General features: G+C 35.5%; 1 protein-coding gene across 1 annotated transcript in view; it reads left to right on the forward strand.

Moving 5' to 3' along the window:
* Elapor2 (endosome-lysosome associated apoptosis and autophagy regulator family member 2) overlaps window positions 1-17,979 on the forward strand; it is a 149,432-nt gene that overhangs the window by 130,540 nt on the left and 913 nt on the right. The window contains exons 17-21 of the mRNA XM_042684677.1: window positions 594-690; window positions 1,492-1,593; window positions 11,270-11,396; window positions 13,234-13,412; window positions 14,404-14,569. Coding sequence (XP_042540611.1) covers window positions 594-690; window positions 1,492-1,593; window positions 11,270-11,396; window positions 13,234-13,412; window positions 14,404-14,569 — 671 coding nt within the window. The remainder of the gene's footprint in view (window positions 1-593; window positions 691-1,491; window positions 1,594-11,269; window positions 11,397-13,233; window positions 13,413-14,403; window positions 14,570-17,979) is intronic.

Here is a 17,979-nt window from a genome sequence, read left to right on the forward strand (position 1 = left end):
GAATAAATAGAAAAAAAATCTTGTTTGTTTTCTTATTTAGAACAAGGAAGTTTGAGGATTACTATACATTATTAGTGAAATCTCTTTTTTTCTCCCAAAATGTTCATATTTTATTGTCCAGGCTCTTTGGATCCTCCCATGTACTGGAATCACAGTATGCACCACCACACCCGACTGCAGATTTTTTTTTTTGCTTTGTTAAATGTGTGTATTTGTTGTAAACAAAAAAATCCCTCACTGAACTATCAAAGTAGTCCAGTTTGTTTGACAAAACTCAGCAGCAGATAACAATCTTAATAGTAGGCATTCAAAATTGTAGAAGTGGAAGGGAAATTAAACACCATCTAAATTGCGGTGTGCATTTTACACAGAAATAAGATCCAGAGAGGTGAAATTACTTAGCTGAGTAGTATCTTTCTATTCTGGAGATTTTAAAAAAATTCTTTTTATTTTACACCATTTGTATTGATTTAATACATTTCTTCTGAAATGATAGTCATCAACGTAAAGCTATCTTCTACTCAGAATAGTAGAGACTGAATAAATCTATTTTTCCCATATTGCTGAATGGTTCCTTTGTAAATGTCATTTAGGAGTGACTGTTGAAACCACTTTGCAACACATTAATATAAGAGAAGATATGTTTCCAGCTTCACCAAGCCAAATACCAGATGTGAATTTCTTTTATAGGTAAGTGAAGATGCTGCTTCCCTTGATTATATTGCATATAAAAACCTCATAGATTTTTTTCTGTCATTTTGGACTACAAGCTCCTAGTGGCAAGAAAGTTGTGTCACCTCTGGGTGTTTAGCATAATAGTTTGTGCTTAATAAACAATTAAAAATGGCCTTTACCAGTTCTGGTGGCTCATTCCTATAACCTTAGTTACTCAGGAGGCTAAGATCTGAGAATCACACTTCAATACTAGCCTGAGCAATCAAAAACTAAGACTGTTATCTTAAATTATCTCAGTAGTTTTAGAGCACCAGCCATGAGTGGAAAAGCTCACTGAGAGTATGAACCCCAGAATTCAAGTACTGGCACAAAATCTCCTAAAACAGAAACAGAAAATGTTGACCATTAAATGATTTAGTAAAAAGAAACATGGTATATTTTGAAAGCATGATATAAATTCTCTCAATACATATTTTAAAGACATGTATTCTTTAAAATTAGGCAATAAAGAGATTCTAGTTCATTGTCTTGGAAGTAATTACTTCTAATTCCTACATCACGCCAAGGAGAAATGATCTCTATTATTTAAAAATATTTTGATTATAATTTTGGCTAAAATTCTAATAGTTTTCCTAGAAACTTTGCATATAGCCTTACCTAGTGATATTGTTAACCTTGCATGAAAATTCTAAATTAGTGAACTTTAATACATTTTTTTCACTAGCTTCTAGAACATGAGAGCAATTATACACATATTTTTGTCTTTGTAATCTATACAATATATTTTTTTTTAAAACATCACATCTTTTGTAATAGGTCTTCCACAACTACAACATCTTGCATTAATGGTCGGTCAACTGCTGTGAAAATGAGGTGTAATCCTGCTAAATCTGGAGCGGGTGTGATTTCAGTTCCCAGGTATTATTTTTCTTTGGGATTATTATTCCACTTCTATATTTGGTTATATAAGTAAAACTCTTCAGATTATTACTATGTAAAGACATACTTCTTAGGGAAAAAGCAGAAGGACAAATGAATGTATAAGTTTTGTTGTAGAGATGTGTAGAAGCATGGATAGAATAGGCTTTACCCAATCTTAGTACTTTCCAGACTATTTCATGATGCTTCTTTGTTCCATTTGCCTCGAGTGGCTAAGTCTCTTGAAAGTATAGGCAATATATAAATAACTCCAGCTAGTATCCTGACCCATTAGCCTCCCATTCCTTGAGAACTGGAGTAGAAACTCTCCTAGGGTATACGTCTAGACAAACCATTCTGGGTGAAATGTTAAGGATTCATTACTAGTTCTTCAGGTTATTGATTAATGGTAGCAGAATCCTTAAGGCAAGACTGATCTATGAAGTCTAATTTAGTTCAGTAGACTGATTGGCACTGAGGTACTGGCTCTTATTATATGACTAATACAGCCTACTTTGAGGAGGACACGAGCCATTTTTGAGGGAGAATACAAGCCATTTTCTGGGCTCAAGAAACTCAACTTAAAGACTTGCTTTCATGGCATGAGGGACGTTTAAATAAATGTGTCCTGATTTTAATTTCTTCATTTATGTATATTTCAAGGTGTAGATTACTTTAAATCTCACTAGGATGAAGATCCCTTTCAATCATAGTTTTATTTACATATCTTCCTCCATCAAAATGCAAAAATATACATTTAAAAAAAGAAAACAATGGATTTTATTTGGTTTTACCAGTTTTGCAATAACCATTGAGAGATTTTTATTTATCTCCTCCATGTTATGTGTGGATTGAAACTCCTAGTCTAAGCATGGCTTAAAGTATTTTTGTATCCTAAAAATATTTCCAGTGGCATCACAGTATTTTCGGTTCATTTTGGGGTGTAAAGCCACTGTAGCACTCACTTCCCACCAAGTACTTCTCTGTGGTTCACATAGATCTGTGAATTAATTTTTCTCTTTATCTATTCAAGGTGAGAGAATAATGTGATTCAAGAATAAGAGGTAATAGGTAGCAGTGAGAGGAACAGGAAGAGGCAGATGCTTTTGAACGAGAGAGGATTCTTCCACCAACCTCTGCCTTTATGAAAAAGATATGTTCAAAGATTCCAGCAACAAAAGCACAGGTCTTCCTCAGTCTCTGATAGTCCACTAGTAGCTTTGAGTTCAGGTGCTCATCCTACTGACGATAGTACTTTGAGGGTCTTTATCAGACCATCTATGAATTATCTGAGTCTCTTTCCAGGTCTCTGACTAAAGGTGCTTCTAAATATGAGGTGTGACCTTTGGAAAACAAATGATTGTCTGACTCATCCAGGCAAATTTTTATTTTTTAAAATAATTCTTTCTTTCTGAACTTCAAAAGGCTATACAAGAGGTTACAATTTAATGTGTCCATCTAAGTGTTTAATGTATTTTTACTTCTTGCTATTGTAAAGGTGTTGTACAAAGGGGTTACAGTTGTGTAGGTCAGGTAATGAGTACATTTCTTTTTGAACAATGTCACCTCTTCTTGGCTCTCTCCAAGTTTTTCCCTTCTGACCTCCCTTCCAACAAGTCGTATAGTTAATTTTCAGCAGTGTCTAATGACTATCATTGCACATTTGTTCATCCTTTGTCCCGCCATTTCTGTGTTCCCCCAAACAGATAAACTTACAAACAAGACAAAAGCCTACAGAAAACTATAACAGCAACAAAGGAATAAAAACCTTGTTTCATTTCTTACAGTTCATTCAATGTTTCTTGATCAGAGTAATTCCTCGCGTTATTCTCCATCCTGCTGTTCCCTCCTCCAAGACTCATTTCCTGAAAACAGTCTTGGGAGTTTAAATGATAGCAGTTGGCAACTAAATTTTTCCTAATGTGGAAGAAAATATTAAGTTTTTCTTTTGACCTCTGGCAATCTTTGCCACTTTGGAAACTTCATCTCTTTGCAGAATACCTTTGGGCATCTATTTTTAAAATTGATTTTTGAAATGTACAGAACATCGTAGTGCTGAGCATCTGAATATTTTCAAAAAATCATGTCATTTATGATGCATATTTAAACTTGAAAAACATTTGTCTTAACTTGCATCCTATAATTTTACTTATTCCTTTTCCCCCCTACAATTCTCATTTTTTTTCTTCTTGCATCTTAGTTTACTAAAAACACTAAGTTAAAAGATCAGTGTTCAGGATGGGGTCCTTCATGTGTTTCTTGATAAAATTTTAATTGGAATTGGGAAGGTAATTGAAGTGGATACATAACAGCAGTAAGGAATTACTTGATCTGCACAGTCCAAATGACCTTTAGTTTTCTCTTGAATCAATTTCCCATCAGGGCACAAGGGGGAGCTCTGGGATCAGAACATGAGACAGCAGTGAGTCCTAAAATAATTAGATTTTTTTTTTTTTTAAAATAGCTTCAGGGCTGAATAGAGATTTTTCTGCTAATAGGAAAGAAATGTTGACATAGCCAGATTTCTCAAGATACTTTTGAAGGGGCTTGTTTTGCATTTTTGGAAGCTTTAAGGTCCCCAGGGAAGAGAGAAAGATGCTTTTGGCTTTGAGAGGCTTCTTACTGACCAAGAAGTCTCAGGGAGACACAGCAGTGTAAGGATGCCACCCTCAGGAATTCTCCTTCTTGGCCAAGAATGTGACTTCAGCAGTAGTAATGTGGATAGAGGCTTTGAATCTTGGTTTCCTGGGAAACTCTCAAAAGACCCTTAGATCCTGGAAAATGATGTCTTAAGAAGGGAGGGGAGACAATATGCATCCCCCCCCCCCCCCCGTCACATGTGAATTTGAGGGAGGGAGCATCACATTGTGCAGGCTGCCTATTCCGCTGCAATTGGAAACCACAACCTGTCTGTTTGGACTGGTTTCTAATTTCACAATTCTGGAGGGTGTGAGACATTTTAGATGAAAATGTATCAGTATGGTGTCTGTGGTATATGAAGTCTAACAACTGGAATGGACGTTTGAGATATTTTTAGTGAAATGTGTTCCTTGGGCAGAGAATAAACTGCTAATGTAAGAAACTGCTAATATCCCTAAATAGATCCCCTGCCAGGCTTCATCAATCTTGAATCAAAATCTTAGGTAGTGGGTAAGCTCTTTGTCTATCCAAAGAGCAAAGATGTGAGAAATTTTAGCATGAAGGTTATATTAAAGACTGTTAGAAAGCAGGCAAAGGGAATCATTTTGACTCTGAAATAGCAGGGTAGTAATATCTGTGAGGTCCTTGAGTTAAACCCACTCATTTCACACAGTCGGAAGCATTGAGGCCCTGGGGTGCGAAGACATCTAACAGCTCAGTCAAGATGGAATGATTTTCTAATGTCTTTTGCTCTTTTCATGCCATCTTGCCTTTTCTTCTTGCCATTTCTGCCTTCCAATTCCTCATGAACAGAGTTTTACAAAGAAGCACAATAAGCAGAGGTGAACTTATCATGGTTCATAACTCAACTGACCTATGAGTTATTCATGCTTTCTTTTAAATGAGTTACTTTCCCTCAATCAAGCTGTCTTTATGAATACTATGAATTAAAGTTAAAAGTGTCACCTGTATCTGTCTTTCTTTCTCTCTTGCAAATTTATATTTAGCTGCTTAAAAGTACATTACAAATCAGTCTGAAATTGTTTTGCCTAAACCTCTTGAAAGCCCAAATTCGTTATCAGTGTGACCTCCGAAAATACTGTTTCTCACGAGAGATGCTTTATAGCTCTGTCCGGATAGTGTTCATGGTTTAAATACACCAGGAGCTTATGCCACAGGCTCTAATTTAGAGTCTTTACATCAAAACCACTAGATTTACTGGGGATATATTATAGTATTTGGTGATATTTAATATTATATTTGTAGAATTCTAGCAAAAAGTTTATTCATTTTAAATTGTTAGCAGTCAGAGAAAGATGATTAAATGAATTCTTTGTTATCTTTTCTCTATATAATATTATGGACAGGTTCATATCGAAATCTGTGCCTGGTAAATTAAAAAGGCAATACAACCTAAAATGTTGAAACCAAATAGATCTGTAGAACATATAAAAGCATCTTGAATACACATAAATCACTAGAAGCTATTGTGATCAATCAATGGAAAGATGTCTAATATGAACTAGCTGATGCTATTATAATAACCACTAATAAGTAATTTTAAGAGATGATATAACGGTATCACAAAAGATAAAGTATTAGGATCAATTTTAAGATAAGGGAAATGGCATTGTTTTTCCACTAAAGAAGATATAGAATCTGCAGATGCTATAATCTTAATCAGATGCTGATTTATGTTAATTCAAGATGCCAGATTCCTTAGAAAGGGAAGTTCTTGCAGGAGGTCTATATAACTTTATATTCCTGGTTCTAAGAAGTATGCTCAAACTCTGTACATGGGTATCTCCCCAAATTAATTGGTTGTAAAAACATGATCTAATTCTAAAACCAAGCTGCTAGAAGGCAGTGAGTCTGAGAGTTACTAGGTCACGAGGGCTCTGCCAATCCTAGAGGAAGGAGCACCCTGATCTCAGGGAAGCCAGAGAGCTACTTAGCCCTTTCTGCTGGGTGGAGCACAGCAAGGTAAGCAATGCCTATGGAGCAGAGAAAACAAGCCTTCACTCCACACTGAATCTGTTGGCACTTTCATCTTGGATTTCCAAGCCTCTAGAAATTTGAGACATGTTCTTGCTGGTTTTAGGTTACTCAGTTTAGTGTGTTTTGTTATAGCAGTTTAATAGAGTAAGACATACTTATAAGTGAATTCAACTTTTCCAAAAAAACTGAAACAAAGTACAGTGGTGTTTTATGGATCTTACAAAAAAGTATTTCTTGCCATGAAAAGACATCCTCAGCAGAGAAAGGTGGAGTTTCTTGTGATGCTAAAGCTGAAAGAAATCACCAATGGCAGATTAGAGATAGCATCACCCTGGCCAGAGGGTAACAGTTTGAGTACGCTGACATGGGGCTCTATAAAGCCCACAAAAGCCTCATGTGACATTGGTACATTGACACCACATGATAAATGTTCTAGGAATCCAAGACCGGCCTTTCCCCAGTATTTCCTGAAAATATTTTAGTAGAATAAAAGTACTGGCAGTGTAGATTATGTTTTTCAACTTTGAATTCTGAGTAACGTTTTGGAAACCAAACTAACACTAACTTATAAACTATATAAACAAGTAATGATATGGCATTAGGTTGTAAGAAAAGATTCTCCTCCATGAGTTCATGATATTAACCAAGTTGACCCTGCTTTAGAAGAGATGATTTATTTAAAAGATGATTCAAATAGTTTGGTGATCTGTCTAGTTATATTCCCAAGAAGTGGGTCCTTTTATGGTATTTAAGACCTACACATGGATTCCTCTGAATTCCTATACATCATCAATGCCAACCCATTCATAAGACAGTATCAGAAGTCAAGTAAGGAAACTGGGAAGTCTTTTCCTTATTTATCTATAACATCAGGTCCACACAGTTACCCTTTCAATTGGTCATTTGCCTACCTAGAATTTCTAACATATGTCTAATATGGACACATCCTGAAGAATCCCAGCCTTGCAAGCTATGGATTATGTTTGCATCCTTCCCCATGTACTCCTCTTTATGCATTTGTTCACTACTTTCTGTGACAATTTAGTAACCCACAGAATATAAAGGAAATGCAAATTGTAGGATCTCTGCATTCAACTTTAAAGGGGGACATAGAAATGGTAGTGGTGTACATAGTTAACAAAAAATCAAATATTTGGTAATCATGCATGTTTCTATTTTACTATTTGCTTTTATCTTCTGACTTGATAAAATAAATTATTATTTTTTTCCTCTGGTGCATTTTCCTTGCTATTTTAATTTTATAAGTGAGAGCTACTGAAATTGTTATTGCTTCATACATCCTTGCTTCACAGGGAAAACTTGATTCAAATGGAAACATTTATAACAAAGGATCAAATTGGAATGTGCCACATTTTAAATGACTCATGGGGTTAAAAAAATAAATCAATTCTAAACTCCTTTCAATCTAAGTTTCTTTTAAAAGAATAGTACTGAATCACTGTGATGTTTTGAGACTCAATGACAGCCTTATAAATTACAGCAATCTCTTGAATTTTTAGTTGCATTTCTTCTTTCAGTTCTCTAGAAAGTGATGAGATGTGTGCTGTTAATAGTCTTTTATATTTTTGCAGTGCTTTAAACTTTCCAAAATTGTTCTCTTATTTAATCCATTAAATCTACCATGTGAATCCAATAGGGTAGGTATTCAATTTTGATAAATGAAAAACTGAGGCAGAGAGGAGAAAATGTTGAAACATTTGTGGGAAAACAATTATTTCAATGCCCAGTTAGAAGTATTACTCTAACTGGAGTCTTCTCTCAAGAGGTTTAAGTACTCCCCCCCTCTCCCCCCCTGCCAAATGTTAACACTTGTTCTTTTAGTTTTCTCATGGTAAGTAGTTCACTTTTCTTCCTTTTATAAGCCTTTTGAAATTTTTTTTTTATATTACCTTATGTAGTTGTACAAAGGAGTTGCCGTTTAACAAAGCAGTTTACAAAAGTATATCTTGATATCCTTTTGTTGTTTGGAAAAAAAGCAGAAAATGGCCTGGGGGTAGAGATTTTATTTTTTACCAAGTGAACAGAAAAATATAATTACCTTTAAGGTTGTAAATCATTATTATGCAAATAACAATTTTTGGAGATATTTTTGTCAGCCACCAAGTATTTTAAAAACAATAACTTTGAGATGCTTTGACTAACCTAGAAAGTAGGGATAATATTTTCTGTGACATGGCTTTTATCTATTCTATCTTCTTCTCTTTTCAAACTTCTTAGTCTGAAAATATTTATTACTCCTTTTATTTTTGCACTCGGTAGGCCTTGAACTCAGGGTCTGGGTGCTGTCCCTGAGCTCTTTGGCTCTATCACTTGGAGCCACAACTCACAGAGCCTGGGCTGGCTCTGAACTGCGATTCTCAGGTCTCAGTGTCTTGAATAGCTAGGATTGCATGTGTCAGCTATCAGTATTTGGCTTATGACTCCCTTTTTACATATAATCAATGAAGATAAGGGTTAAGCTATTTTTTCAGAATCATGTTTTGCCATAATTCTTAGCTCTGACCAAACAACCCCCCTCCCCCCCAGGTCTTCTGTCATAAGAAAGGCTGTTCTTATTTACATCCAACCCATATGTACTTAGTCTACAGCCTACATATTCTGGGAAGATTGACAGGTGAAAAGATGCATAGTTTCTTTAGTTTTATATTTTAGGGTGTCTTAGAATGTATTTGTTAACTATGACTTTTTGTTGATAGACTGAAAAATATAGTTTCATTAAAAATGCATTTGTAGTTAGAATTTTAGGAAATTTGATTTTTGATTCTCATTATTTTGTGTCTATTAATTTGCTGGTAAGTGTTTCAAGAGTCCTGCATTTGGCACCACCCAAGGTCTAAAACCATTATCAGAAGAAACCTATATTTACATGATTTGTCTGAAGTGAGCTGGAAGTATGGTCGATAAATGAAGACAACGACATTCTTTTAGTGTTAATGAATTCACGAACAAAGCAGTTATTCTTACTAGAAACTTTCCACATAGCTTCTGACTTTAATCAGTAAGCATTCTTTACCCAGTAATAGCAAGCTAATTTTGAGACATGCGGTGTTTCTGTCTTTAAATTGAAAGAGGCACATTGATATAATGAGCCCACCCTTGAGAAAGCAGTGTTTCCAGAAAATCTCCCTTCAGGCTCTGCCTGACATGTGGATCCTGGCAGTCCTTACCTTGTATCTAAACCTCTCCATCAACGGCAGTGGCAAAAGCAGTTGCCAGTGTTGCAAAATCATTTGTATTAGTGAGCTGTATGTTTACCTGATGATTGGTTTGCGGGTTTGTTCACATTAGAATTGTGTGTGTAGTGTGTTGGTCCTGGGACTTGAACTCAGGACTTGAGCACGGCTCCTGAGCTGCTTTTGCTCAAGGTTTAGGCTCTCCCACTCAAGCCAGAACTCCATTTTGATTTTTTTCTTTAGAGTATTTTTGTTGTTGTTGTTGATCATGGGGCTTGAACTCTGGGTCTGGATACTGTCCCTGAGCTCTTCAGCTCAAGGCGAGTGCTCTCCCCCTTGAGCCACAACACCACTTCTGATTTTCTGGTGGTTAATTGGAGTTAAGAGTCTCAGGGACTTTTCTGCCCGTGCTGGCTCTGAACCCCAATCCTCAGATCTCAGCTTCCTGAGCAGCTAGGATTACAGGTGTGAGCCACTAGTGCCCGGCTGATTTGGTTTGCTGGTTTGTTTGTGTTAAAATTTTTTATATTTTCCCCCAGCCTCTATGTGTCATTCTGTCACTAAGGCATCTCCCTTCAACAGAAACTACAACTTTTTATCACTTGAGGCCTCTCAACATCTATTGCTCTGTGAGTACTCACTGCCCTGTTCTGGAGCTTCAGCAACTGTGACCCCTCCTGTAATATCCTACCATTAGCTCTCTTTATGCTAGTTTCTTTGCTTTTGTTCCCATTTTGTCTGACTAAATATTGTAGACTCATCTTTTACATCATGGCTACTAAGAAACTTTCAGAGAGTATAATCTGTTTCTGTATTTAGTATTTTTAAAATAGCTTTGTAGAGATATACTTTGTATATCATACAGTTTACCCATATAGAGCATAAAATTCAGTGTTTTGCTTATATTATTCACACACACATATAAAACTTATCTCTGTAGTCAATTTTATAACATCTTAATCACCTCTAAAGGAAAACCTGAGCACTTTAGGTGTTCCTTTCTAGCCCTAAGCAGTCATCTTTCTGACTTTCCTGTTGTGAACTTCCATGAGGGTAGCATTATTGTCATATGTGGGATATTGTGCCTATTTTATTCACTTAGTATGGTTATTTGTGCATTCCTTTTTATGGGCAGTAATATTCTATTGTATGGATTTTTTTTTGTGTGTGTACCTGTCCTGGGGCCTGAAATCAGGGCCTGGGTGCTGTTCCTAAGCTTTGTGTTCAACCCTAGAACTCTACAACTCTACTTCCAGATTTTTGATTGGAGATAAGAGTCTCATGGCCTTTCCTGTCCAGAATGGCTTAGAACCACAATCCTCAGATCTCAGTCTGCTGAGTAGCTAGGATTACAAGTGTGGCTCCATTGTGTAGATATTTTACATTTTATGAATCCATTTATCTCTTGACAAACATTTGGATTATTCCTACCCCTTGGCTATTATGTCTAACACCGCTCTGAACACGTATGTACCGGATTTTCTGTGAACATAAATTTTCATTTGCCATGGGTATATTCCCAGGAATGGACATGCTGGGTCAAATGGCAGTGACAGATTTAATAATTGTTTGAAGGACTATCAGACTCTTCCAAAGCAGCTGTATCATTTGATTTTCCCATGTTCCACAGAGTATAATGTCCTCAGAGTCTTCACATCTTCATAATACCTGTTGCTATCTTTTTATTCCAGGCATCCAACCAGGTACAGAAAACTCTCTCATCTCCTTTGGGTTTATTTTCCTTCGGCACCCACATGTTCCCCAGGATGCAGCAGGGCCTCAAGGGTTGATATGACCAGATTGAATATATTATAAAAGCTGTTACTTTTCATTTTTCATTTTAGCAAATGTCCAGCAGGTACCTGTGATGGATGTACATTCTACTTCCTGTGGGAAAGTGTTGAAGCATGCCCTCTGTGCACAGAACATGACTTTCATGAGATTGAAGGAGCCTGTAAGAGAGGATTTCAGGTAATACTCACACCCATCTACATAGATGTCATGTTGAAATAACAACTTTTGCCATGCTTCCCAATATATCAGTGGTGGATTTCTTTGGATACGAAAACCTCCTGACTGAAAAAAAAATAGTAGTTGCAACATATTGCAATAGGTCTATTTACTTTTTAAAATCATACAGTTCCTTTCTTCCTTTTTTTTCTGAGCCATTCCTTATACATTTTCACTTTATGTTGACAGGACATGTACTTTCCCCAATTCTAAAAATATATGAAACACAGAGGTATATGAAGTTAAATTTATAAAGTTTAAGTCCTCCATGCATAGCTTATAGAAACAAAGAGTTATGGAACTTGCAATGAATGTGTTCTTATCAAATTGCATCTCAAAATCCATACTAGGTTTCAAGTGAATATTAAGCATTATAGCTAAAGTCATGAAGTCGTAAAGATGCACAGCGAAGCTGCATAATCACTGACAGAGATATTTTAAAACTTATCATCAAAGTTATCTTAATCCCCCTGCATGCTGTGGGGGGATTAATCTTTCAGATTGCAGTGTTAGCCATTTTATTATTTTGAATGATATGTGGACAGATGAACAGATAAGGTTTTCTCATGAATAGAATGAATAAGATTTTTCCCAGTTGCTTGATTTCTTTTTTCTTTGCTAGCTTTTGAGGAGCCCACTGAAAAGTTAAACATTCTGTGTTTATTAATCTCTGTGTAATTTTAAAGTTCTAAGATGTTTAGAAAGTGGTCACTAGACATTAGATCTTTGCCTTTTCGTTGGGTGGTATTCATGTGGTAAAGTCAAAACAAAATCTTGCACAATCTTCTTTTTTCTTGATAGAATGTACTTTGAAGGTAATCAACATTTTCTGACTAGAGCTGACATTTTTCTCTGCATTGTCATAATTTATACTTAGAGATACAACAACTGAATTTGAGTATGCCTCTGTATTTCCCACCTCATCATTCTTATACAAATATGACCTATCTTAAACAAAATTCATCTGCTCTATGAAAATGTTACAGTTGTCATGGACTAAAACCAATTCAACCACTAATGTCCTTCTACAGAGCTCTGGGTCATTTAATCTTCATGCAAATTGCTATGGATCACTGTGTGTTGAATTGCACATTGAACTCTTGATTTATTTATTCCAAAATTGCTATTCAAGACCCAGTATATTGATTTTAATTGGTGGCTGGTTAATTGTGATTTGGTATTTGGGAAATATTGCCGTAAAGGAATTTATTCACCCATTATGGGAAGGCAAGAATGCCGGCATAGGTATGTATTGGTGACCTAGAACAATGTCCTCCATGATTTGGCATGTGGGCATGATCTGTTTGCTTATTTTCATGTTAGACACCCAACTTGACTAGGCCTGGTGAAACCAACGTGCCCTGGAATCAGGTTCTTCTCTTCTCAGGGAAGTGGCTTGTTGGGTCAATATGTATCCATGATGTATGAGTGAAATCCATTCCAATTAATGCTAAATCAAGAATCTAAGTTTTCATTCAAAAACATGATTAAGAACTAAGAGATTATACAAATTTGAGGAAAACTGCATAAAAGATGGGTCCATTTTTTAATCATTTTTATTCAACTGCTTCACATACCGTTTTCATTTCATTTTTTATGACTTCACATACTCTTCTCTGCGTTTTATCCCTTCTTTCCGTAGATTTCATTACATTAATTTGGAATAATCCTCTATGCCTACGATGAATAAGAATTAACCAATTGTTTTTTCTTCTACAGAAGAAATTGACCCAATAAGAAATCTAGCTTTAACAGTTGAACCTAAGTCTCATTTTTTCCTATTTTTCATTTTTATAAGGAAACCTTATATGTATGGAATGAACCTAAATGGTGCACCAAAGGCATTGCTTTGCCTGAGAAAAAATTGTCCACATGTGAAACAGTTGACTTTTGGCTCAAAGTGGGAGCAGGTGTGGGAGCTTTCACAGCTGTTTTGCTGGTGGCTCTCACTTGCTACTTCTGGAAAAAGAATCAGAAGTAAGTAAACCTCATTGGAATGATCACTTAAGAACTAGGGGCTTTGTTTATGTTGTGAACATTTTAGGCTTAATTACTGTATTCAGTAGATCATCTCAGAATCACAAGAAATTTATTCCGGTGAAGGAGTTACAGGAAAGGCCTTTGAAAAAGCAAGCAGAGGAATGATTATCATTTAGGTAATAGAAAGCTCATGGGATATCAGACTTCATAGATTCAGACTCATTTATTATAAAACAAAGCAAACTGAAAACTGCAATTTACCTAGGCAGCAGAGATGAGATTGGAAAGCAGAGCTATTCTGGGTCTATTTTCCTTTTTATAACTGCATGCTATCTTTTTTTTCTCTATCTTTTCTTTTTCTAAATTTCTTGTGGGAAGATATTTGCAAGGACATGAACTTAGTATATAAGCAAATAACACATTTATACTACAAGTCTCCAAGAATATGGGTTGAATCTTGAGTATAATACCTGAATGTGTATTGATCTGTTACATGGTCTGAATTTATTTTACTATGATTCTCACCTCAGGATGTGGGGAATTTATATTCTAATATGTAGGGACAATGGAAATATCTGAAACAATATGTTAAGTATAAAAATGTAACAGTAAAAATCATGTCACTTGTATGTAAACTCTAGAAAACATAATAGTGATTTGATATCTACATATTAATAAATTAAGGAGACATATTCAGGCCTTAAGGCTTTTATTCATTTACAAATAACCTTCCTAATTAGGCAAATTAGTCCCTTTAAAGCAACTGATAAAATGGACTGCATTGAACTGATTCTATGACATACTGGGAAATTGGGAAATATTTTATGTAGGTAATTGGTAAATGAGTATATGTCTGGCCATAGGTGATGGAAATATGTTGGTGGAACAATTAATTATAAGACAATTTGATGAGCTAGAATAAGACCACCTATAATGAGTACTCATTTATTATTAGGATAAATTTCCTGTTTCTGTATTTATTGCCTAGACTGGAGTACAAATATTCCAAACTAATTATGACAACTAATTCAAAAGAATGTGAGCTCCCAGCTGCAGACAGTTGTGCTATTATGGAAGGAGAAGATAATGAAGAAGAAATTGTATATTCTAATAAACAGTCACTATTGAGAAAACTGAAATCTTTGGCAACAAAGGTGAGAATAGAATTTTAATCTGGAGTTTCTGAGCATTTATAATTAGGAATCATTTTAACCTATTTTTTTCCTGCAAGTTCTGCCATTCAACATGTTTATATCTTAATTCATATTTGTCCAACAGAAATATTCTTTGAAGTACATGATAGAAATGTAAGAATACATACTGCAGCACCATTTTAACTGCTTAAAAAGTAGAAGCAACTTTATACAGAACAAATTAGTTACATGAGAAATTTTCATATGTCAAAGTAACAGAGTACTGTGTGACTTTGTGGCTTCAACAAATTGGATAACTGTGTGCTCATGTGTCATTAGTTCCAAGAGTAAGTGAAAACAAATATCATATTGCTACTAGATACATATTGATTCTAGTGTTTGCATAGAAAACAATTAACCGCAGCTGTTTGGAGTAAGAGAACTAATAAGAATGTACAGTATTTGAATGAGTATCTTTTAATACATTTCAAGTGAAGTATTGAGTAATATTACTTTTTACAAAGACAATTTTATAACTTTCTAAAACAAAAAATTATCCCATGCTCACCCATACTTCTTGTGTTTATTTATAAGATTAGTTTTCATACAGAAAACAAAATAATGACAAAAGCATTTCAGGCAACCTGTCAGCTGCTGTCACTTTAGTTGGCTCTGGCATAATTACTGTTGCCAAATTACTGCAAGACCTTGAGTATTGTTTGAAAACACATTTTACTGACATTTGTCATCATTGACTTAAAAGATACAAATCACCAGCATATTCATTCAAGATAAAAGTAGAATGAAGCAGAGAAGAAAATGCACATCCAAATGATTTACAGAAAGACAGACAAGTAACAAAAGAGTTTATTGACATGGTTTAGTAACCATTTTCTTCTACTTTCCTTTATTTTTTGGAAAGTCTGTCACTATTTGATGTTCCAGAGCAAGTGGTGGACTTCAATGCAAATCCATCCTCTAAAACACATATAATTTATGAGTTAGACATTTTAAGGTGAAGTACATAAAATCACAAGTATTCTTACAATTCTGCATTTTGGAATGTGTGAATACCTGTAAAACTCCAAATTCTGTCAAGGTTTGGAATGCTAGTGACACCTTTGGTACGTACCTTCATGTCTTTTAGCATAGAGTCAACTCCTCATCCCCCCAATTAAATTATTCTGATGGTCTTTTAAACTGTATGTGTCTGTTTAGAGCTTAATATAATCACAGTTGTACAATATGTAGTGTTTTGTACAATTAATTGTCACTCTGAAAACGTGTTTTTGAGACTCATCCATCTTGCTGTGTTGATTAGTAGATTTTCTTTCATTCAAGAATGACATTCTGTTGCATGGATAAACTAAATGTGTTTATTTGTTCAGTGTCTTTTCTAGTGTTTAAACTGTGAATAAAGCTGCTGTGTCTAGCATTGTACAGGTCTTATTGTGTGTTGCCTTTGTCAAGGTTTGTTATGCATGATTTCAAAAGCAAAAATGCTTCTGAGGAGGCTGGGAAGTAGCTCAGTGGAAGAGTGCTTGCCTTGCATGCATGAGGCCCTGGGTTTGACTCCTCAGCACCACATAAGCAGAAAAAGCCGGAAGTGGCACTGTGGCTCAAGTGATAGAGCACTAGCCTTGAACTGAAGAGCCTAGGGACAGTGCCCAGGCCTGAAGTTCAGGTGCCACAATTGGCCAAAAATGCTTCTAAGTTTTTATTGTATCATGTAGAGATTTCTTACATATCCCCAATTGTGTTCTAAAATCCATACCTTGCTATGAATCTTCCCAATGCTGCATTGCATATAAAAATATCTGTTTATGTATGTATTTCTTCCAGAAGTTGAAAAATACCATTCAGTTTTTTAAAAGAAACAAAAGTATTTGTTTATTCCGTTGTCATTCATGAGAAACTGTAAGTTGCTTTGCGAGGTTTGGGTTTTATATCAAATTAGAAACAGTTCTTATCTTAGACATTAGATGATTGGAGGAGGAATCTCATGTGTGCATGATGTGCATGGTTACCTAGTATGGTAAGCGTAAGAGGAGATGTCTTGAGCATCGATAAGGAGTGCTGCCAAGGCAGGAGTGATGAGCTACTGGGAGCTTGGGAATAGATTCTGGAATTTAGAGCATCCATAGTCTGCCTTGTGCATGTCCTAATTCAACATGAGAATGAACTGAAATCCTATGAACTGAAATCTGTAGAGGCTCACTTATAGTCCACAAGGACTAGCTAGGAATTCGAAATCTGTGCCTCCTGATTTCTAATCATGGGCTTTTCCCCCTACAATGTTGTATTTTTATATATTTTCATATCCATGGATTGACAACTTACCTGTAGTGTTGGGATTAAAAAAATGAGGAGCTCTAGTTTCTACTTTCAGACATTCCAATCTATTGGTGGTACTGCTTGGCTAATTATGAACATATCCATAATGCTCATGTGTACATTCTACTGCCTCAGCAGCAAAGGAGCAAGATTCTGCAGGAATGCTGACAATGTGGCACGGAAAACCCCATGATCCCAACGTGACTGGATAAAGGGTTGTCAGTGTTTTCCTTCAAATGTTACCGTGAGGATAACCAACATGTGTCTGCTTTCCCTTCCATCAAGATCACGTTGATTTTATTTTCAAATTTGTTTTCAAGGAACAGCCACAAAAATCAGATTTCCTTTCTATCTCATGTCAGATACCCTAAAGTTATTAATATCTCTCTACCTTTCTTAGCCTCTTTCCTTTCTTCTTCCTCATGGTTGGGATGAAACCCAGGATCTTGCTTATGCTAGTCAGTTCTCTACCACTAAGCTACATACTTAAGTCTTGATTTTCTTTTTTTAAAAATAATCCTTGTTCTCTTTTGTCTTGCGTTTCCAGAAGTTTTTAGAGTGCTTTTTCAAAGTTTAATAATTAATAATTAATAATTTTGGAAACCCTGCCTTCTATTTATTGTTCTCCACTAACACAATAATTTATTTCAATAGATTAATGTCCTGAAATGTATCAGTGAATTCAAATGCTCTCATGTCTTATTAGTGTTATTTATTGTTGCTGTTTGTGTTCTTATTTTTCAGTATATGCTACTAAAAATAACTTAATGCTATTTTGAGAACTTTATCATAAGATAACGTAAAATAATGTCAGTAATTTGAGATTATTTAGTTTCTGTCAGTTCTGTGTTGCTCACAGTTAGCATGTCAAGGTTACTTGTTTCAGTCCCAAAGCCACATATGTCCCCAGGAAGGATCTCAGTGTTTTGCTTCTTCACAGGAATCAAAGCTACATCTTCTGATATCCATTGCAGTCTTCTGTTTTTGCTTCTATTTTGGATCTGTCTGTCTTGTCGCTTGGACGTCAAAACTACGCTTCAGGGTAGCCATGCTATTTGTTTTTTGTCTGTCGCCTTACTTTAAATGTAAAATCCTAA

This window comes from Dipodomys spectabilis, unplaced genomic scaffold (genome assembly GCF_019054845.1).
Source record: "Dipodomys spectabilis isolate Male_0828 unplaced genomic scaffold, ASM1905484v1 ptg000089l, whole genome shotgun sequence".
Classification (NCBI taxonomy): domain Eukaryota; kingdom Metazoa; phylum Chordata; class Mammalia; order Rodentia; family Heteromyidae; genus Dipodomys; species Dipodomys spectabilis.